This window comes from Carcharodon carcharias, chromosome 3, assembly GCF_017639515.1.
Source record: "Carcharodon carcharias isolate sCarCar2 chromosome 3, sCarCar2.pri, whole genome shotgun sequence".
Classification (NCBI taxonomy): Eukaryota; Metazoa; Chordata; class Chondrichthyes; order Lamniformes; family Lamnidae; genus Carcharodon; species Carcharodon carcharias.
Window position 1 is genome coordinate 147083233 of NC_054469.1, and position 24637 is coordinate 147107869.

At 42.8% G+C, this 24637-nt stretch overlaps 1 protein-coding gene across 1 annotated transcript in view; it reads right to left on the reverse strand.

The window, feature by feature from the left end:
- Window positions 1-24637, reverse strand: part of skap2 (src kinase associated phosphoprotein 2) — a 338742-nt gene that overhangs the window by 147416 nt on the left and 166689 nt on the right. The window contains exon 8 of the mRNA XM_041185176.1: window positions 4869-4932. Within this exon, the coding sequence (XP_041041110.1) occupies window positions 4869-4932 (64 nt within the window). The remainder of the gene's footprint in view (window positions 1-4868; window positions 4933-24637) is intronic.

Here is a 24637-nt window from a genome sequence, read left to right on the forward strand (position 1 = left end):
AAGAAGGCCATATACAAGGGTTGGTGCTGTTCTCTGCATTTCTCTTGCAGTTGCTGCACGGTGAAGATCATGTTCATTGTGCCCCTTAGTGGGCAGAATCCACATTGCGACTCTGGGAGGTGCTCTTCAGCCACAGGGAGAAGGCGACTGAGGAGGATTCTTGCAAGGACCTTCCCTGTGGCCGGCAGCAGGGAGATTCCTCTATAGTTATCGAGTCAGACTTGTCACCTTTCTTGAAGATAGTCACGAGGAAAGCGTCTGAGATCTCCTGGCATGCTCTCCTCTTTCCAGGTGAGAGAATGAGGCCATGTATTTGCACCAATTGTGCTTCTCTACCATCCTTTAGTGTTCCAGCAGGGATTCCATCTACTTCTGATGCCTTGTTGCTCCTTAGCTGTCGAATTCTACCTCGTGCCAGGTTCAGGTTGCGCTGAGATGGAGAAGGGTAGTTAAGGGATGGAGTTAAGGACATTCGCATTGAAGATAGAGTCTTTGCTAAGAAGATCTTTGAAGTGGTCCTTCCAGTGGGTTCTAATTGCTTCTCCATTCTTGGTTGGCAGTGGAGTGGGGCCTTGGGTGCTTGGGCCGTAAGTGGTCTTGAATACGCTAAAAAAAAACCTCGCACGTCATGGCTGTTGGCTAACCGTTGGATCTCTTGCACTTTCTCCACCCACCACCTGTTCTTTTGGTCGTGGGTCTTTTGTTGGAACTCAGCCTTCAACTGTCTGTAGAGCAGCCATCTTGCTCTCGAGTTGGGTTGCTGCTCCAGGTTCAGAAATGCTTTGCATTTGCAGCTTATCAGCTCCTGCATCTCTTGGTTGTTCTCATCAAACCAGTGTTGGTGTTTCCCGGTCAAGTAACCAAGAGTCACTTCGCAAGTGCTGATTATGGAGGCCTTGAGGGCAGTCCAGGCACTGCAGGCATTCTGTCTCTGGGTCATCGGGAGTCGCCAGGTTGGCAGTGAGGAACTGGCTGAATAGTGCTCTCTTATCAGGGTCCTTGAGTGCCTCAATGTTGCTTTTCCTGCGGCATCATTTCTGTTGCTATTGCTGTTTTGGGGCTATGTTGATATTAATGACAGAGCGAATTAGGCGGTGGTCTGTCCAACAGTTCACGGTGCGGGTGATATGAACGTCCTTGTGGTCCCTTGATCAGACAATGACATAGTCGAGCAGGTTCCAATGCTTGGTGCGAGGGTGTTGCCATGAGGCCTCTGTTATTAGTCATGACAAGGCTGTATTCTAGGCATTTTGTCAGGAGCAGGGTACTGTTGGTGTTGGATTTCCCTACCCCTTCTCTGCTCTTTACATCACTCCAGAGGTCTGTGCCCTTCCCAACTCAGGCGCTGAAGTTGCCATGGAGGATCGGGAATCAGACCAGGGATTGTTGGAGGCCGGAGTAAAATTCCTCTTTGTCGCGTCAAGTGTTGGTGCCTACGCGCTGAGGACTGTAGTGCATTGGTTCTGGGCTAGGGTGAGCTGAAGGGTCATGAGGCACTCGTTTATCCTGCAAGGGGTGTCTTTGAGATGGTCAACTAGTTAATTTTTAATGGCAAAGACAACCCTGTGGAGGCGGCGATCTTCTACTGGTTTACTTTTCCAGAAGAAGGTGTAACCGCTACCTTGTTCCTTGAGCTGGCCTGCCCTTGCCTGCCGGATGTCACTTAGGGCGGCAATGTCAATAAACAAAAATAGAATTACCTGGAAAAACTCAGCAGGTCTGGCGGCATCGGCGGAGAAGAAAAGAGTTGACGTTTCGAGTCCTCATGACCCTTCGACAGAACTAGGCAATGTCAATATGCTGATCCCCCAGGCAATGATAGCAGTACACTTTTCCGGTCTGTCGCTGTTGGGTCATCCATGAGGGCCCTTACATTCCAGGTCCCGACCATCATTTTAAGGGAATGGAAGATGCCTGCGCGAGTTATTTTAACATGGGATGTCCGTTGCACACCTGCCACCACACAGCTTCACAGGGAAAGGTCTTGGTCCAGTGGCAAGGGGGTCTGAGATGCCTGGAGACCAGGCTCTGCTGTAGAACATACAGAGCCATATACTCCTACTGTCCTCTTTTCTCCTTCCCACAGGACCTCTCTCCCTGGAATTCATAAAGAGCAGTGACGGCCTTGTGATCTCGCTGTTGGCCCATGCTGATTCGCCCTGGGCAGTAACCACCAGGTGGTGATTCCTGCCTCCCAGTCCTCACCCGCTCTGACCCACTCTTTTCTGACCACAGGACGTTCCAGAACCCTTTAGTCAATGACGCACCATTTTTTTTAAAAATGGAGACACTGTTGTAATGCAGCAGCCAATTTACACATAGCAAACTCTCTCAAACAGCAATGGGATAATGACCAGATGATCTGATATTGTGTTGTTGATTGAGGGATAAAAATTGGGCAAAAAACGGAGGATAATTTCCCTGTTCTTCTGTAAAATTGTATTATCGGCGTTTTACATTGAGCCAACAGGGCAGACATGACTTTGGTTTAACATCTCATCTGAAAGAAGGCATTTCCAACAATGCGCATCCCTCACTACTGAACTAGAGTATAAGCTTTGATTTTTGGCTCAACATCCTAGATTCCCAATGTGTCTTATTGTGACCCATAACAATATAGCTGACTTTTAACTATCCTCTGAAGTGGCCTAGCAAACCACTCAGTTGTATTCAAAAGGGTGATTCCCCAACATCCTCTCGAGCAATTTGGGATGGACAATAAACATAACCAGTGAATGAATAAAAAAAAATTGCTAGTGAAACATATATGCAAGGTGACCAAATACTTAGTTGATGAAATAGGTTTTAAGAGAGTCAAATAGATTGGTAGAAGGATTTCAGGAGGAGTTCCTGAGAATATTTCCAAGATGGCTGAAGGCTGTCCTGCCATAATGAAATAGATATTGGGCGTGATGGCAGGGGTGGGGCACAGTGACAGGAGTAGGCAAAGAAGGTCAGAGTCAGGGACCAGGGTGGATATAAGGCTGAAAACATTGCAAAGATAGGATAAGGCAAGTCTGTGCAAGGATCTGTAGGTAAGGATGAGTGTACTCAGCGAAGGCGGTGGGTGGACAGAGCACAAGGAGAGTTGCAGAATATTGCAAACAATATCAGTTAATTTATTAATAGCAACAAATAAATATCAATAGAGTTATTGTTCACAGTTATTTTATAACATAGATATCAAACAGATGGTGCAAATATTTTCTGTAGTCTATCTACTTCTGCTTAGGAACACTTTTCATTCAATTTTAACACCAATGGTAATCCACAATAACAATTTGCATTTAATACAGGGCCTTTATGTAGGAAAGCATCCTAAGGTGTTTTAAAGGGGCATAATGAGACAATACATAACATAGAGACAGAAAAGGAGATATTAAAATGTGTGACCAAAAAGCATAATAGGTAGCCTTAAGGAGAATCTCAAAGGAGATGAAAAGGTAGAGGCATTTTAGGAGAGAACTCCAAAGCCTAGAGCTCAGATGGCTGAAGGTATGGCCACCAACAATGAGGGCGAGGAGGAAATGAATAAGATGCCAGAGTTGGAGGAAAGCAGAGTTCTTAAAGCACTGTAAAGTTGGAGAAGATTACAGATCTAAGAGGGTCAAAGCAATCCAGGCATTTATACATGAGTATAAATTGGCAGGAACAAGGGTTTTAAATGGATGGTTGATAGTGGAGAAAATAAGCCAGGGGTTATCTTCACTTTCCAGGTTATCCTATAGCAGTGAGTAGTATTGTCAGAGGATAGCAAGGCTTGATGATACTTGACACGGTCCAACTTGATCAGGCGAGGAATGGCTAAATCAATTATTCGCCATGTGTATTCAAGTCGGAGTTACTTGAGTAGGGACTATACCTGGGGAATAAGGTTGGGAGAAAGTTAAGGATTTTACAAGGGGCAAGAACCTCAAAGGTGGAGATGAGGTGATGATTGAGCAGATCATAAAAGTAATAAAATTATCGTGATAGAAGGAGCGCCAGAGGCTAGATGGTTGGATGTATGGAAGTGCAATTATAAGTGACTTGTGAGGAAGTTGGGTTGGGGAGGGTAGTTTTTCCAGGGACAATTGCATAAGGAAGTGAGAATGAGGATATGAGTGGTGAGGGATAAGGAAGTGAACTAAGATGGCCTTGTCTGTGAATGAGACAATTAGAATAGAGAGGCTACTTGAAGCAGCAAGGTTGAGGGATGGCTGTAAATTTATTTAAGGGAGTTCAAAAGAAGGAAAAGTTTAAGCCAGTGGATTCAGGAAGAGAGGGCTATGCGAGTTGAGATGGAGGTTGAAATCAGTGAATCCAAGAATTCACTCAGTGCAGAGGCTAAAGGAGGAAAGAAGTTGCGTATCTTGATGAGAAACTTAGAGTGATGCTTGAATGGGGAGTGGAGAATGCAGATTTTAAAGAGCAAAGGGGTGAAACTAGATAAGAAAATGCCAGAGGAATATGGGGGCAGACCAATATGAGGCACATGTAGCATAGTTGCAGTTTATACAGGACAGTTGGTGGATCTATAGATATGCATTGAGGTTTCAACGAGGGAAGAGGTGTCATCGCTCGCTAGCCGGGTTTCTGGGAAGCCCATGATGTCAGTTAAACCATTCACAGTTCATTTCTTGGATGGCAAGGGCCTATTGAATGGACAATCTGGAGAGCAGTGATGATTGTTGATTTGCTTGCAAGTGCAAGTCAGCGTAACTTGATCCAAGGGTCCAGCAAAGTTGAGTGGTGGCCTCAGTGATTAGCACTGCACTGCATGAGTCCAGTATACCAGCAGAGCTAGATCAATAACAATCACTGCCAGGCATAAAGTGGCAGAGCAACCTAAGCCAATGGTTTGTTTCTACATTTGTTTCAATTCTTACCTTTTAATACAAATTGAAGCTGTTCAACCCATTCTTCTGCCTCATTTGAAGAAGCTGCAGCAAACTGAAAAATTTGAAATAAAAGTTAAAGCACACAAGAAATTGTGAATATATGCTGTCAGAAATTTGTGCTTCCAATGTTCAGCAGGTCTTTTCTGTGAAAGGATGTTTTAAATTATGTTCAGTTTAATTTAGACAAATTTAAGTAATTGAAGCAGAGGATGATGGTTTAAATTGTGAACAGCAGCTGGCAACTGTGTGAATACTGCTCCTCTTCATCAATGTCAAATGCAAAACTGATGAACAAAATTTACTCTTGGCAAATAAGAGACATCAGTGCTTTTCTTTGAACTGCTGTATACAACCCTCAAAAAATGTCCTCATCAGAAACAGCCACTCAATCTGACAACTTAATAAACTGGCTTTCAACAGAAATCTTAAATGCAAAAACTTATTACACTAACGGTCTGTATCATTACTGACTGATTGAAAGATTCCATTAAATGTCTTGCTTACACTGGATGTCACTTTATTACACTGTAAAGACATTGGTACTTGTTCTGTTAAAAATGCCAAAACTAATTAGCAAGAAGAATTTTTGCCAAAAGAATACCATTCCACGCTTTGTATGCATCTTCTGAAACATTTGTTCACTATTAGGAAATTGTTAGATAGGAATACAGAGTACCATATGGAATTGCCTTTACTATCAACAGACAAGAAATAATATCGGCCTGGCTCTCACAATAGTGTCAAACTTCATTGTCATTACTCCACTAAAACTGACAACAGCAACCTCTTATTTCTATAATGCCTTTAATGTAATAAAACATCCCAAAGTGCTTCACAGAGGCATGATAAAATGAGATATAACACCGAGCCACTTAGGGAAATATTAGGGCAGATGAAAGATTGTCTGAAAGAGGGAGTGAGCTGGACAGGCAGGGAAATTTAGGGAGGGAATTCCAAGGCTTAGGGGTCAGGCAGCTGTAGTCACAGCCACCACTGGTGGAACAATAAAATTTGGGGATGCTTAAGAGGAGTGCAGATTTCTCAGATGGTTGAGGGGTTGAAGGAGATTACAGAAACAGGGAGGGATTTGAAAACAAGGATGAGAATTTTAAAATCAGACATTAATTGACCAGCAGCCAATGGATGTGAGTGAGTACAGAGGTGATGGCTGAACAGGACTTGACAGGAATTAGGCCATGGATAGCATAGTATTGGATGATATCAAGTTCATGGAGGGCAGAACGTGGGAAGGTCAGGACTGCATTAGAACAATTAAGTTTAAAGGCAACAAAGGTATGGATAAGGACAACTTCTTGAGTCCCCACATTCGCAGTAACACAGAAACTCAGAAGTTGCTGCAGGCTGCTGTCAATAGAAATCAATGGAAATAATGGAACGCACTGCAAACTTCATAATTACAGGTAAACACCCTTGGTAAACACTTTCACTGGTTCTGAGAAAGTAATTTTATATTTGTGTAAAGTGAAATTTCTCCAGATCAATGACAAATTCCACACAATGTTTGTTCATCTTTATTTTGGCCTGTATGTTAATCTAATCATAATCAGTTGTTTACCTGAGAATGTAAAAAGCTCAGAATGTTAACTGCCTTTAACATTCTGGTTTACTGTATGTGGATACTTGGATGTGATTGGCTGCTTAGCTGCTTGCTGACATTACTCCTGTTGCACCACAAGAAATCCCTTTACAAGGCACTAGATCTAAACTGCCACTGGGGAAGTGAAATCCATGCTAGAGATAGATCTATGTTATCAGCTTTCTTCAGGGCCAGCCACGTGTTTTTTTAAACTCATTCATGGGGTGTGGGCATTGCTGACAGGGCTAACATTTATTGCCATTCATAATTTTGCCCTTTAGTAGGTCGTGAGGAGTTGCCTTCACATTTGACTTTTCTGTAGCAGTTTGATTATAATGTTTCAGTGGGCAGTTAAGAGTTAACCACATTGCTGTGGGTCTGGAGTCACAAGCAGGCCAGACTGGTTAAGGACTGTAGATTTAATCCTCTGGAGAGCATTAGTGGACCAGCTGGGTTTTTATGACTATCATATTTCATGATTTAGGGGAGGCGGTGGTGTAGTGGTAATGTCACTGGATTAGTAATCCAGGAGCCCAGGCTAATCCTTGGGGGATACAGGTTTAAATCCCACCACAGCAGTTAGTGGTATTTAAATTCAATTAATAAATTCAGCTAATTAATCAAAAAACAATCTGGAATGGAAGGTATTCTCAGTAATAGTGACCAATGAAACCATCATCAATTGTTGGAAAAACCCACCTGGTTCAATAATTGTCTTTTAGGGAAGGAAATCTGCTGTCCTTATATAAAAGCAAAATACTGTGGACGCTGGAGATCTGAAATAAAAACTAAGTGTTGGAAAATCTCAGCAGGTCTGGCTGCATCTGTGGAGAGAGAAACAGGGCTAACAAATAAATCTGGGCATCACACCTTATATCTTACTTTAGGAATTTTGTATTGTGAACCATCTTAATGCATATTCTCTTATGTATCAGAAGGAATAGGTTTGACTTTGCCCATAAATTAACAAATGCTCTTGATGTTGAGGGATTGAGTTCCGTGTCACTGTTCATGGGTGCTCAAATTGTGGAAAGGCAACTTTAGCTGCATCTTGTCAAGTCTATTAAGCTTTTGTCATATTTTTATACATTGATTTAAATACTAGCCTACTTTGCATTAAGCCAGTAATAGCTTCACATCTTAAAAGATGAGTTTGATTGGCTAGATGCTTTGCATTGCCAAATATTAGGATTTTATTTGGGTAATGCTTTCCAACTAGCTCCATTATCCACTTTGCAGTTGCCTATGTTCACCGTAATAGCCACTAAGCTAAAATCTCCTCATCCCTCACTGGACTCCATGCCTCAAATAACACCCTTTCCCAGGGATCCTCGTAGTGGTGCCATGTGGACTCTGGCTCAACCACCTCCTTTGCCTTAAACAAGCTGGAACATGAATGGATAGGGCCTTCACTCAGATCACTGATCTTATGGAGCCTGCAAACCCATAGAACAAAGAATGTGTTGTACTGCAGTCCAAGTAATAGGAGGAACAGTTGTGCAATGGGAAAATAACATGATGGCATGTCTCATGAAAACAACAATTCTGCATCTTTGTAGCTCACTGAAACAATGCCCACCTTAATGCTAGAAAACAAACTGGGCCACATTGCCCATAAAATTGTTAAGTGATGCAGGCTGCAGTGATGCTCTCGCAGACCAGAGCTTGAGGCCACCAACTACAAATATCACACAACCCCTTTAATTGAACCCCAGCAGCTTTTACAGGAGATTAGATGCACTGAAGACCGAGATTTACACGGAGATAAAAAATAATTTATAAGCCTTTTTCTAGTCAGTAAAACCACAATGCTGTTTGAAATCTTTGGGCTACAAACTCATGTGCCCTGTATTTTTGGCCATGGGTTGTAATTCACACCTTACCCATGTTGGTTCCAAATGAGGCTGGCAACATGTAAATTTGATACACCTCATTTGTATGATTATAGCATGTCTGAGTGGGTCTTGTACGGCTTCCTTTTGTTATGGCAGGCGGATGGTAAATACCAAGCTGCCCAAATCCCAGAGGGAAGCTAGAAGCAATTACCACAACAATTTTCAATTTGTACTTATTTCAAGATGCGGGCTTTGAATTCAGTAAAAAGAAGGCCAAGTCTTATAGGTTTCTTACAAAACTAAATATTTATTAATAGAAGAAATGATTTTAAGCACATATATAATAGATCTACAAGTTACCACTATGATAACTTCTAAATGCCCTAATTAATCTAAACCCCAGTTACATCTCTGTTAAGGCAGCAGCGAGACACATAGGTTTTTTAAAAGACCCAGGCAAAGTAACACACAATACCCTGAACAGTCGAATTTAAAGTGAGTTTTTCTTAGCTTCAGTTCCTTGTAGACAGCAGCTTGAGGCTAAGATGTTGGGGGCTTTTCACACTTGTGCTAGATCTTAAAATACCTGCGCTTACAAACAGCCTTATTTCCTTTTTACATAGTTTCCCCTTTGAATGCAAATTCCCATTGTTTCACTATGTCTTTCCTCTCTAACAATAAAAATCTATCCTAGTACCAATTTTATCAGTAGTCTTTGGGAATAACAAACAAACAGTTTCTTAACTTCTCCTGGCTAGGTGAAACATTTCACTCCCTCCTTTGAATTCAAGCTAGACTGATTTATTTAAAAATGCAAACGTTCCCTTTTCACCTATGTTTACCTACTTAAAATTTCAAATCTAGTTTATCTTCTGTTATATCAAAGCCTTCAGACCAGCTGCCTTTAATTCAATTAACTCCCACACGCACACACCAACAGATACAGACCCCACTATTACTTTACAATAAATTCCAATAACATTATGAAAATTTTTATATCTTCCTGAAATCCCCCTCCTTATTAAAAAATGAATCATCATAATTTAAAATATGGCTTCATTTTCTTAACCCATCTTACATTACCTCCTATAGTTATTACACTATTACTAATGCATCATTACATGCATTAACAAAACTATACTATATATATATATAATATAAATTTTCTCATCCGCCACATGTATAATCCGCAGATTAAATGGTTGCAGTAATAAACTCCATCTGAACAGCTTTGCGTTTGTCTCGAAATTTGTCCAGAAACTTTAAATGATTGTGGCCTGTATAAACGATTGCTTTGATGACGATGACGAATTGTTTGTGATATAAATTTGAAAATGCAATCACCAACCCAAAAGTTGCCTTTCGATTGTCGAGTATCTTCTCTGTTGTGCATTCAACTTCCATGAAAAATACCCTATTGGTTTTTCAATTCCAGTGTTATCGTCGTAACAGTACAGCCCCAATGCCTACATCACTTGCATCAATGGCCAACTTAAATTGCTTGGTGTAACTTGGTACTGCCAAAACTGTTGTAGTTAATATAATTTTCAAACTGCCTTCTGGCACTGTGTCCATTGAAACTTCTTGTTCTTTTTTAATAGCTTAGTCAATGGAGCAACCACACTGCTAAAATTTTGTACAAATTTCCGATAAAACCCACTCATGCCCAGGAATCTTAAAACTTCTCACTTCGTTACAGGCACAGGGAAATCCTCAATAACCTTGAGTTTCACATCTCTCAGCACCACCTTACCACGTCCAATGGAATGGCCTATATACATAACTTGCACTTTTGCAAATTCACTTTTAGCCAAGTTCACCACCAAATTAGCTTCTTGTAATCGGGAGATAATTCTTCCAGGTGTTCTAAATGCTCCTCCCTCATCTGACTGAAAACTATCAAGTCATCAATATAAACAGCAGAATTGCTCAGACCTGCAATTACTTTGTCTTTGAAATGTTGCAGGTGAATTTTTCATCCTAGACGGCATGACTTTAAACAATATAGTCCATCTTGGATCACAAAAGCAAATATCTCCTTTGCTCTCTCCGATAATGGTATTTGCCAATATCCTTTTAGTAAGTCAATTTTGGTGATAACTTTTGATTGTCCCACTTTCATAGTACAATCTTCCGTGGTATAGGGTATGAATCCGCTTTTGTCACTGCATTCACCTTTCAATAGTCCACACACAGCCTTTGTGTTCCATCTGGTTTTGGCACCAGCACTCCAGTTACTGCAACTAGACTCAATGATATAATTTTGAACCAGGAATTCAATTTTTTTCCTGTACCTGTGATAACTTTGCCAGATTTAATCTATAAGGATGTTGCCTTATCAAAGATGAAACTTCTACATGTACATCATGTATAGCTAAATTTACCCTCCCCAGATTATTCCCACAAATATCTCTGTGACACCGCAATAGCTTCTCCAGATCACTTTGACACTTGTCTGGAAGGTAGCTCAATATTACATTTACATTTTCAAGTACCCCCTCATTATCCAATTTGATTAGAGGAAAATCAATTTCAGAATTCTGCATTTCTACCTCTTTCTCATTATCTACCACCACTAATGCCTCCTTTTAGTCCTCTTCTCCAAAGTGCTTTGCTTGTGGTTTCCTTATCACCTGACATGTGTGACATGTTCTACAGAATTTGACTATATCCCAATGTAATCCAGGCCAATGAAAATGTTTTTGTATTTTCACCTGTATCTAATTCCTAAATGTCCCCCCATTGGAATTTCATGAGCTAGCCTCAGAATCTCATTTCTATATCCAAATGGTATCACAATCTGATGCACCTCCCTCCAGCTTTCATTTGCTAAAGCATCATAACGCCTCCATTTTCTCATTATAACATTACCCTTAACGTAATGATATTCTGGAATACATTTTGCCTGTTTCTGAATAAGCTGTCTGATATAACAGTTTTATTTACGAATCCTTTTTCTGTAAATCTACCAATTACCTTGAGTTCAACACCTCAGGTACATCATCTTCCAATCTTCCTTCCTGAACAACCTTATCAAACACAATGTCAGTTAATTGGATTTACACACCTTTTCACTGTCTTTCAACTTCCTGTTATTCTTGTTTCACGCAATCTGGAAATAATCCAGGATGCTCCCTCTGCAACACTTCAGTTGAAAACACTTCTACAGGTTGCTCAACTACCATAAGCATCATCCACATCTGTGATCCAACTATGACATTACCCAAAATAAATTGAACCCCTGCGATGGGCAATTTTTCCACTACTCCAACAATCAGCCCACCTGTTTTCCACTTACTCTTTAAATTTACCTTCCACAATGGAATAGGTTTAGCATCTCCATGAACCCCACTTATTATCACCTGTTCCTGCAATACTCCCTCTGAACAACAAATGTCACTATCCTACAAAACTAAGGATTGAAAACATCGTTACCTACTCCACCCTGAAAACATGGACAGACTTTCCCTTCACATACAAAATCTTTAAACACTTCTGCAACCTGCTCCTCAGAATTCTCTTGGGTAAATTATGAACACATTCCCACTTCTTTACCTATCATTGATTCTTCCTGTACACAAACCACTGCTTTTTCCTGTGCCTGAACCTCAGAACCCATAGTACTTTTACTTCAGAACATTTTTGCAACCCAATAATTCCAACAGATTTTCCCTGCAATTTCCAACACATTGACTTCATTTGTCCAACAATGAAAACACCTCAATTTTCAAGTGTCACTTCTACCCTCAGCACCTTTTTTATTTTGAGAAAAATCTTGCTGAGAATTTCCACCTACTCCTCTTCCCTGACTACCCACCGTCCTTTTACCTTCCCACTTTCTGTCCTTTTCTGATTTAAAAGGGTGGCAAAAAAAGGTTTAGCTCCATGAACTAACTCATGATCATCAGCTATCTCTGCTGTTTGTCTTACCATTTGAACCCTCTGTTCCTCCACATGAGTTCTCACTACTGAAGGAATTGAATCTTTAAATTCTTCCAGAGGAATTATCTCGCTAAAAGCTGCATATGTTGTCTCTATTTTTAAAGCCCATATCTACCTGTCAAAATTACTTCATTTCACTCTCTCAAACTCAATATAAGTTTGCCCTTATATATACAGGACTTCCCTCTTAAAGGAAAACTGCATTAAATAACATAGGTGGAATTTAAATAGTAGAGAAGGGCAGAGGGAGGGTCCCACGGTGATGGATGCGGCACTGGAAGAGGGGAGAAGCTGTGGTTCTGGAAGGGACCAAGAGGCCCTTAAAAACCACTTGCAAAAGGGAGTGGTATCAGTTAGCCAGGGAGTTAAATTCCAGCATTCTGGATGCAAGGACAGTTGTGCCACAAGAAGTCTAATTACCTCACTTGGATGGACAAGGTCAATGAATGTACGACATCTCCTACCCACTACACCAATAACTTCAAATGTTACTCACTGCACCACACCCCATTCCTCACCCATCAGCACTCCCTGGCACTCAGGACTCAAATCTATCATCCAGACACACCTCCTTACCGCCAAAGACCTATCAACGCTACAATATGATCATCCACCTCCTGCTGCCTCCATATTCCTCCAGCTAGTCAGCTGTGACGGAAACATCACCCAAACATGTGTTGCACAAACAATGACATCCCGTCCTCTCTCTTGCAGAACAAGGCGGCACAAAATAGAAAGGAACAGAGCAGAACCGGGGAGGGAAGAGCACTGTGCCAAGGATGCCTGCATCTTCTGAGCCCCATGGAAGAGGTAGCATTCAGCATCATGGTGTCTGCAGTGACAGAGCCCTTGTCATCCAGTGTTACTGAGAACATAGAGGATAAAGTATGTTACTGCCTCTGCCACTTATACACCCCCAGCTCAACATCAACCTGTCTTACATAATTTGCAAGCTGCACATTGAGAGACTACAGGCATCTTGTTTCCCACCCCATAATCCTTCCATTACCCCAGCCTACTGATTCCCTGCATCTGAATACTGAAGAACTGCAGGCTGTCCAACCAAAGCCGCAAGGAGGAAGAGAGAGAACAGCACAGCATTAATGAAGAGGCCTTACCACTTGAGCTGGCACTTGCAGTAACTAGCTCAGATACTGGCACCACATGTAACTTGGTGGCTAGCATAGAATTCGAATCAGCACATGGTGAGACATCCAAGCATGAGTGAGCTGCATGTACACCCGAGGTAAAGGATGGTTCCGAAATAAAAACAGAAAATGCCGGAAATACTGAGCAGGTCCAGCAGCATCTGTGGTGAGAGAACCAGAGTTAATGTCTCAGACTGATGACCTTCATTAGTACTGGATCATTGACCTGAAATGTTAATTATTTTATTCTTGCCACAGATGCTGCTGGACCTGCTGAGTATTTCTAACATTTTCTATTTTTATTTCAGATTTCCAGTATCTTCAGTATTTTGCTTTTGTAAAGGATGGTTTGTTTGCCAGCTCCCAAGAGATCCGAGCCAGTGGTGGGTATATGTGCTGTTCCTATTGCAAAGTTATCCAGAAAACTACACTCACACATGACACACATTGGCCACCTACTTAACAAGGTGCTTCATTTTCTAGGGGGCGTCCCTCTTGGCCAGAGATCTTGCCTGTAAAGAGCCAGCAGACATGGACAAGTATCTGAATCATTATTTGAAGCATGCAAATAACTGCTCGATAGCAGCTCCAGTTGATTCATAGTTCTGCCAATTATGGGTTCCTAGAAAAAAAGTCATTAGGCAGGATGGCCTTGATTTCCACGTAGCCAGCCTTTAACTTGCTATAGAGGGCAAACAGTGTAGTATAAGAATAATGCAATAATAAATCATCATGGTCGTTTCCAGGGAATCACGCACACACCTGAGCTGATGGTCATCACACAACTGCTGCGTATTAATAGAGTAGTTCCATATTGTGAAGGAACTTGTAGAGTGATGTGGATGCAATCAATCACACCTTTGACTTGGGCAATTTTGTGATCTATGCAAACTTCAGAGCTCTGTACTGCTGCATCTGGATATCCATAGGGAAAGTGATGAATATGTTTCCTCTAGCAAATACGGCATCAGTTACTTGCTTAATACAAACATTGGCTGTAGACAGACTAGTGTTGTAGATATCCACTTCAAGAGCCTGGAAGGAACCAAAAGAAAAGTTGATAGCAGCAGTGACCTGGACTGCCCTTTCTAGATGTAGGTGGGAGTAGATGGGGGCTGCTGAGCATTGTCAGGAGGGTTGAGCATTGTCAGGGTAAGGGCATTGTTGGGAGTTCAGGGGATGATGGTTGAGCATAGTCAGGGGTGCGGGAGGGGTAAGCATTTTCAGGAGTGCAGAGTGAGGTAAGTAATGATAGGCAGAGAGGTGTGGCGGGAAATGAACATTAATGAACTATCAGGCTGGGATTAACATTGTTGCAAGAGTGGGTGGGGGCTGAGGGTTGAGTATTGTCAGCGAGGAGGAATGAACTTTGTCAGGAGGGTGGGGTGTGCTGTTAAGCATTGTCAGCATGCCAGAGGTTGAGCATTTTGAGCTATGTCGGGGACGCTGGTGGGGGCAGGCAGGTGAGCCTTGTCTGGTAGGGGATTGGCCAATGTCAGTGTGCCGGCAAATGAGCATCGTCAGGGATGCAGAGGTGTGGGGGGGGTGGGCATGAGCATCTTCTAGTCTCCCCACATAACTGATATTATTCCAGCAAATCTCATCTGCACTCTAATGCTATTCCTTCCTAAAGTCCAGAACTGAACAATACCCCAGCTGAGATCTAACCGGTGTTGAAAAGATTTAGCATAACTTCCTTGTCTTCGTACTCTATTCCTCTATTCATAAAATCTAGCAGCACAAATACGTCTTTGACAATGTTCTCAATTTATCCAGGCATCCTCAAAAATTTATGTACATACGCCCTTAAGTCTTTCTATTCCTTTACTCCTTTGAAATTTATTTCATATTACCTCTCCTCAATCTTCCTACCAAACACTTTTCTGCATTAAATTTCATCTGGAATATGCCTGCCCATTTCACCAGTCTATATCCTCAAAATCTCTTCCGACCTTCCACATGGCTTACTATATTTTTGAGTTTCGTAACATTTGCAATTATGCCCTATATACTCAAGTTTAAAAGAGAAGTGAACCTAAGACTGAGGGACACCACTGTATACTTCTCTCCAGTCTCAAAAACAACAGTTCAGTAATATTGTCTGCTTTCTGTCCTTTAACCAATTTTGTATCCATGCTGCCATTATCCCTTTATTATTGATCTGAATTTAAATTTAATTTAATTTTACTAAAAAGTCTGGATATGGTATTTTATTAAATATCTTTTGAAAGTCTACGTACAAATCAACTGCACTACTCTCTTGAACCCTCTCCGTTATTTCAAAGAATTCAATCAAGCTGGTCAGGTACAATTTACCTTTCACAAACCAGTGCTGGCTTTCATTCCTTAACCCAACATTTTTCCAACTGCCAATTAAGTTTATTCCAGTTTATTGCCTCAAATTTTCCTCAGACCAATGTTAAGCTAACTGACCTGTAGTAGCTGGATTTAATCTTCTTTCCTTTTCTGAAGGGTGTAACATTTGCAACTCTCCAGTCCTCTGGTACCAGTCCCATATCTAAGAAAATCAGAAGATTCTGATGAGGATCTCCACAATTTCTACCTTCTCTTCCCTCTGCCAACGAAGATGCATGCCTCTGGACTGTGTGACTTTTCTACTTTGAACACTGCAAATTTTTTTTTTTGAAGTACTTCCTTGATATCTATTTTTATTCCATCCAACTTCTCTATGACCTCCTCCTTCAATGTGGCATTGGCAGCAATCTCTTGCGAAGACAAATGCAAAGTACTCATCTGGTGTCTCAGCTATGCCCTCTGCCTGTACAAGATCTCCTTTTGGTCCCAAATTGGCCCATCTCCCTTACTAGCACTGTAATTCCTGATGTCAGTTGGAAGGCACGTGCACTCACCACCCAGTGTATCCGCCCATGCATGCGCAGTCTCTCCCACCAGAGGTTCATTGGATTGCACCCATCAGCCCGCCCATCAGTGCCAGTACTGGTTTGCGCAGGCACAGAAGGCCCTTGTGTAGTGATGTCTTCACAGACTGGCAAATGCGCAGTGATGCCAATCTGCTCAGACCAGGTATACCCTCAATGGTGCAATTTGTCAAACCACTCAAGCCTACACCAGTACTTCAGATGTCTTTCGAGCTACAGGTTCAATCAGAAGGTTTCAAATTTTGCACACAGTGAATTTATTTCAGATCTTTGAGTATTCATGTACAATTTATTACAACTTTTAGGGAAATGGAATGCTATCTGTGAGAGGTTCCATAGCTCTGAGGCTGGTATGCTCCTTTGCTGCAGTCAATCAATGTCTATCTGTTGCTATGCCTCACCTCACTCCCATCCCCACTGATCGCCTCTGCCATTAAATTCCTCTACCTCGAATCACAGGTGTACTTTAACTATGTTTAGCATTTAAATGTTACTTCCACCAAACATGTCTAGATGAGGCTCAAGAGTGCTATCCCCTGATCATGTGCTTCTGGATTACCAGCTCAACATTTCTAATGTATGCTTCATGTCCAAGAATTGTTTTTCCTGCCCTGAGGTCTATATCTCTTCCACTTCTGAGCTTATGTTGACCACTAAATTCTGCACCATATTTTTGCTCAAGTGCCACTTTGTCTCATGCTTCCATGTGATCTATTTGCTGCCTTCCTGAGCCACTGAGGTCTGATAGCTACTCCAGTTCTCCAGTTGGTACAATAAAGCAATTCCTTTATTTACATCCCTGAAGTTCGATAATTAGTGATTTCAGCATTAAAATGGAGAAGTTTCAATGGGTAACATGGATTCTCAAGCTGCGGGCCAGGGACAAACAGCTATAAGATTACAGCAGACACTCAATAACTGCAACCCTGTGTGACATCTGAAATACAGGGCAGAATTTTTCCCGCAGCGGGCGGGCCCAAGAATGGCCAAGAGTCCGGCCTCCACCTGCGATTGGGCTCAGGTGCCTCAGCACTGCAAGGGTAGGGGTGGGAGGAGCCCGAGCAGTGAAGTGTGCACACGTGCAGGGAAGTGCACACTGACAACCCCTTAAATGCACAGGGCTGCCTCAGGGGGCTGATGGATTTTAAATACAGAAATAAATTTCTTACATATGAGATAAACATATCCCCACATGTCCCTCTTCATGTGACTGAATCATGTGTAAAAAAGGATGTTGAAAATTTTTTATTGTTTTTTAAGTAAAAGTTGGAAACCTCATCCCGCACCTGGATGAGGTTTTATTAAAAATGCAAAGGCCACCTGCCTGCCCGCCAACCAAGCGATTAAGCGGGCAGCGAAAAATGCAGCTTAATTAATTACTTAAGTGCCTTAATAGGCCTCTTAACTGTCGGCAGGCATGCTGCCAACTCTCGCGCATGCCTGCCAACCAAAAGCTCGCGAGTGTGCGTGATGAGGTCGGGACGCTCGCCCGATGTCAATGCACGCTATTTCACTCCCATTCAGCCCGCCCGTGGGACAAAAAATTCTGCCCATAGAAAGACAGTTCGAAGCAGGTGATGACAACATGGACGCACTCTGTGATATTCTTGAAAAGTATCAAAAGAATGGGGTGATGGTGTGTGTTGGCCTGAAAGCAAACCACATCCAGTTTATCGCGAGTATCATGAACACAATGAAGTCCCATCTAGAGGCCCTTCCTGAAATTCTATTCTTGAATGGGACGTAGAAAATCAACTAGAATAGCCACCTTCTGTATCAGGTGATGGTTCAGGACAATTTTGGCAGGGGCAAGGCTGCGTTCTGAGTCATAGTGAGGAATGAGACAGCTGAAATGCTGGATGAGGTTGCAGGTGTGTTTGCTGAAATTATGGGAGCAGCTGAAGAGAGAGATTGTGAATATGGGCATTAATAAAATAAAGAAAATAAAGAGGTACTTCCCAATGTAAAAGTGCTCCTCTACTAATTCCATATTATCGAGAGCTTGAGGAGGAAGTTCTGCAGCTACATACTGGCCAGTGGTCAGAAGCAACAATTGATCGTAGCCTGCAAGGACATGATTCATGCATCTCAGAGGAGTAAATAATAAGATGCATGGAAAGGATTGGACACCTCCACTGACCCCTGCTAATAAATTAACTATCATGAAGGAGACCTGGGCATCATAATTCCGAAATAACATTCTAACTTCCCAGCATTGTATTCAATGACTGTGCAACTATTGTGAGTGCAGGGGGGTGGTGTGGGGGGAGTAGCTGGAAAGGAGTTGGAGAGGATTGATGTCATATGTCATTGATGCCACTTAGAAACGGTTAGCACCTCTTGAAAGGGAGGTGCATTGTCAGTGCAGAAACTAGGGTAATAGTTCTGAACAAACAACTGCTGAAGCCACTGAGAAGACAAAGATTGTCCAGTGCTGCATTGGAGGCTAAGGTAATAGACAGACAATTTACAAGAATAATGAATCACCCTTGTGCCATTTCCTAGTGCCCATAATGGAAGCTGCCAATCTGTCACCAAAGGGTCCATCGTAGTAGATTGTATTTTGTTGCTAATGGAGCTGACTGCTTGTTCCATGTTGGACAGAATGGTCTCTGTTCTCTGTGAAAAGTTTCAAAATAAGTTGGACCTGAACACTTCCATGCTCGATCATTCCACGTGCAAGCTTTCTGGCAGGCTATCTAGTGTTTCTTGCTAGAATTCTCATGAGCTGCCTTTGTTGTCTCAGTCCGTTGCAGGAGATCTCATATGTGACAACCTCTTTCCCCAGTGGGCAGGAAGCATGATGTGCTGCTTGTGATCACAAACCAGCTGCACTTTGAAGAGATGCTATCCCTTTCAACTGATAAAGATACCAGGCTGGTAATAGGTAGCACACCAGGCATATTGTACACTGAAGAAGTCTGTCATGCCAAACAAACCTAGTGCTCTTTCCTCCTGCTCCGTTCGGTCCATAGGAAAGAACATATGAACAAGGAGCAGGAGTAAGCCATTCAGCCTGCTCTGCCATTTAATAAGAACATGGCTGATCTGATAATAATCTGAAATCTCCATCCCATCTACCCCTGATAACCTATCACCCCCTTGCTTACCAAGAATCGATCCTCTGCCTTAAAATCATTCAAAGACTCTGCTTCCACCACCTTTACAGGAAGAGAGTTCCAAAGACTCATTACCGAGTTAAAAAATGTTGCCTCATCTCTGTTTTAAATGGGCAACCCCTAGCTCTAGATATTTCCCACAAGACGAAACATCCTCTCCACACCCGCCTTGTCAAGACCCCTCAGAATCTTATATGTTTCAATCAAGTCACCTTTTACTCTTCTAAACTCCAGCGGATGCAAGCCTAATCTATCCTCATAAGGCAACTCATCCATTCCAGGTATTAGTCTGGTAAACCTTCCCTGAAGTGCTTCCTTCACATTTATATCCTTCCTTAAATAAGGAGACTAATACTGTACACAGTACTCCGGATGTGGTCTCACTAGCGCCTTGTACAACTGAAGCATAACCTCCCTAACTTTTGTATTCATTCCCCTTGCAATAAATGATAACATTCTATTAGCTTTCTTAATTACTTGCTGTACCTGCATACTATCCTTTTATGATTCATGCACTAGGACAGCCAGATCTCTCTGCACCTCGGAGCTCCACAATCTGTCACCAAGATGCAGGTTTTTTTTATGGCATAGAGAACCTCAGTGACTTCACTGTGCCTGTGCATTGCAAATTTGCATATGGGGCTGATGTCACTCATTGCAGCCCAAAAGCAGCCTGTGGCATAAAAGTTGAATGTTACAGCCAACTTAGCTCGAACTATGCGGCAGTTTGGTGACAATCCCCTTAATGATGGGAAGGCATCCGAGACATTGTTCCTAAGTAAAGTTTATGCAGGAGAAGCAGTCCCTGAAGACTCATTTTGAGTATGACCTCCTGTGCATTGCCCTCCTTCAGTTTCTCAGACTCAGTGTCATAGTATATATATCAATTGGGATGAAAGTGCAATTCATATGGTACCATACCAAAGACTGTAAATGACCACTGGTTTTCTAAGGAAATCGGAAATTTTGTGGCTGGTTAAGGTTAGCCAGGGACATCAAATTCCCAATTCCTCAAGAACAATTTTCAGCAAGTCTCACCAGGTTCTGCAATATTAAAGGTAACTTCTCTGAAAAGTCTGTCCAGGGTTTAGCAACAATACAATCTTAATATAAAAACATAAAATGCTGGAAATACTCAGCAGGTCATCCGTGGAGAGAGAAAAAAAGCTAATGTTTCAACTAGAAAATGATATGCTGTATAGGAAAAAAATGGGGATGTAAAACTATTTAAGAGCAGTTTATTATGCTTAGTCTTTAAGCCTGTACATGCAATTAAATACCCAGCTGTTTCACCTACCTTATCAACCAGGCAGGGAAGCCAGCTAGTTAAGTAGTGGGTAGCTGATGCCTGATGTTTTGCATTAAAATAACATGCCAATTGAAACCAATCTGATAATCCACATTGATTTACAGCTCATTAATCCCCATGCATTTCATGCTTACCAGCATAGTTGACCCACTAAACTGAATTTAAGAACTTTTCAAAAATCAGTAATGAAGGGGCTGAGATCAATGGGGTTACATAATCCTCATGCATTTAAAATATTGCACACATCATCTACAGAAGGAATAAGGGATGCAAATTATTGGGACTCAGAACTCTTGACATTAATGGGGGAAGTGATGGCGTAGTGGTATTGTCACTGGACTAGTAATCCAGAGACCCAGGGTAATGGGTCCCAGGCAGATGGTGGAATTGAATTCAATAAAACTATGGAATTAAAAGTCTAATGATGATCATGAAACCATTGTCGATTGTTGTAAAAACCCATCTGGTTCACTAATGTCCTTTAGGGAAGGAAATCTGTCGTCCTGGCCTACATGTGACTCTGCAACAATGTGGTTGACTCTTAAATGCCCTCTTAAAATGGCCTAGCAAGCTGCTACAAAGACACAAAAAAGGAATAAAACCAGACAGACCACCTGGCATCGACCTAGGCACCAGAAACGACAATGGCAATCGCAGCCCTGTCAACCCTGCAAAGGCCTCCTTACTAAATGGGAACTAGTGCCAAAATTGGGACAGCTGTCTCACAGACTAGTCAAGCAACAGCCTGACAGTCATACTCACGGAATCGTACCTTACAGATCATGTCTCAGACTCCACCATCACCATCCCACTAGTATGACAGGCCCAGCAGAGGTGGCAGCAGTTGTATACACTCGGGAGGGAGTTGCACTGGGGACCTCAACGTTGACTCCGGACCCCATGAAGTCTCAGGTCAAACATGGGCAAGGAAATCTCCTGTTGATTACCACTATGTACCACCCTCCCTCAGCTGATGAATCAATGCTCCTCCATTTTGAACATCACTTGGAGGAAGCACTGAGTGTTGCAAGGGCGCAGAATGTACTCTGGGTGGGGGACTTCCATGTCCATCACCAAGAGTGGCTCGGTAGCACCACTACTGACCGAGCTGGCCGAGTCCAAAATGGCATAGCTGCCAGGCTGGGTCTGCAGCGGGTAGTAAGGGAATCAACTAGAAGGAAAAACATACTTGACCTCATCCTCACCAACCCACCTGCCACAGTTGCATCTGTCCATTTTTTTCTATTCAATCATGTGATGTTTGCATCGATGGCATTTGTTACCCATCTCTAATTGCCCTTGTTCAGAGGGCATTTAAGAGTCAACCACATTGCTGTGGGTCTGGAGTCACGTGTAGGCCAATAAAGACAATAGGTTTCCTTCCCTAAAGGACATTAGTGAACCAGATGGGTTTTTACAACAATTGACAATGGTTTCATGGTCATCATCAGGCTTTTAATTCCAGATTTTTATTGAATTCAAATTCTACCATCTGCTGTGGCAGGATTCAAACCTGGGTCCCCAGAGTTCTGATGAAGAGTCATATGGACTCAAAACGTTAACTACTCCTCTCCGCAGATGCTGAGTTTTTCCAGCTATTTTTGTTTTATCCCCAGAGCATAACCTTGGGTTTTTGGGTTATTAGTCCAGTGACAATACCACTACGCCATCGCCTCCCCATGACAGTATCAGTAGGAGTGACCACCGCACAGTCATTGTGGAGATGCAGTCCCGTCTTCACACTGAGGATACCCTCCATCGTGTTGTGTGGCACTACCACCGTGCTAAATGGCATAGATTTCGAACAGATCTAGCAGCTCAAGACTGGGCATCCATGAGGCGCTGTGGGCCATCAGCAGCAGCAGAATTGTACTCGAACACAATCTGTAACCTTGTGGCCTGGCATATGCCCCACTCTACCATTACCATCAAGTCAGGGGATCAACCCTGGTTCAGTGAAGAGTGCAGGAGGGCATACCAGGAGCAGCACCAGGTATACTCAAAAATGAGGTATCAACCTGGTGAAGCTATAAAACAGGACTACTTGTGTGCCAAACAGCATAAGCAGCAAGTGATAGACAGAGCTAAGTGATCCCACAACCAACCGATCAAATCTAAGCTCTGAAGTCCTGCCACATCCAGTTGTGAATGGTGGTGGACAATTAAACAACTGCGCGTGCCCCCAGTTTCAAAAAGAAAATAGAAAAAAAAACCAGCATCTGCAGTTTTTTTGTTTTTATCACTGGAGGAGGTGGCTCCTCAAATATCCCCATCCTCAATGATGAAGGAGCCCAGCACAGCAGTGGAAAAAAGATAAGGTTGAAGCATTCACAACAATCTTCGGCCAGAATTGCTGAGTGGATGATCCATCTCGGCCTCCTCTGGAGGTCCCCAGCATCACAGATGCCAGTCTTCAGCCAATTCGATTCACTCCACATGATATCAAGAAACGGCTGAACGTACTAGATACAGCAAAGGCTATGGGCCCTGACAATATTCCAGCAATAGGACTGAAGACTCCTGCTCCAGAATTTGCCGCGCCCATAGCCAAGCTGTTCCAGAACAGCTACAACACTGGCATCTACCCGGCTATGTGGAAAATTGCCCAGGTACGTCCTGTACACAAAAAGCAGGACAAATCCAACCAGGCCAATTGCCGCCCCATCAGTCTAGTCTTCATCATCAGTAAAGTAATGGAAGAGGTCATCAACAGTTCTATCAAGCTGCACTTGCTTAGCAATAACCTGCTCACTGATGCCCAGTTTGGGTTCCGCCAGAGCCACTCAGCTCCTGACCTCGTTACAGCCTTGGTTCAAACATGGACAAAAGAGCTGAATTCCCGAGGTGAGGTGAGAGTGACTGTCCTTGACATCAAGGCAGCATTTGACCGAGTGTGGCATCAAGGAGCCCTAGCAAAACTGGAGTCAATGGGAATCAGTGGGAAAACTCTCCCTTGGTTGGAGTCATATGGTTGTGGTTGTTGGAGGTCAGTCATCTCAGCACCAGAACATCACTGCAGGATTTCCTCAGGGTAGTGTCCTAGGCCCAGCCATCTTCAGCTGTTTCATCAATGGCCTTCCTTCCATCATAAGGTCAGAAATGGGAATGTTCGCTGATGATTGCACAATGTTCAGCACCATTTGCGACTCATCAGATACTTAAGCAGTCCATGTCCAAATGCAGGAACATCTGAACAATATCCAGGCTTGGGCTGACAAGTGGCAAGTAACATTCGCACCACACAAGAGTCAGGCAATGACCATCCCCAACAAGAGAGAAACCAACCATCGCCCCTTGATGTTCAATGGCAGTACCATCACTGAATCCCCCACTAACAACATCCTGGGGGTTATCATTGATCAGAAACTGAACTGGACTAGCCATATAAATATTGTGGCTACAAAAGCAGGTCAGAGGCTAGGAATTATCTGACGAGTAACTCGCCTCTTGACTCCCCAAAGCCTGTCCACCATCTACAAGGCACAAGTCAGGAATGTGATGGAATACTCCCCACTTGCCTGGATGAGTGCAGCTCCTACAACACTGAGGAAACTGGACACTGTCCAGGACAAAGCAGTCCGCTTGATTGGCACCACATCCACAAACATTCACTCTCTCCACCACCAACGCACAGTAGCAGCAGTGTGTACCATCTACAAGATGCACTGCAGGAAATCACCAAGGCTCCTGAAACAGCATCTTCCAAACCCATGACCACTACCACCTAGAAGGACAAGGGCATCAGATAGATGGAAATATGACCACCTGAAAGTTCCCCTCCAAGTCACTCACCATCCTGACTTGGAAATGTATCGCCATTCCTTCACTGTCGCTAGGTCAAAATCCTGGAACTCCCTTCCTAACAGCACTATGGGTGTACCTATACCACATGGACTGCAGCGGTTCA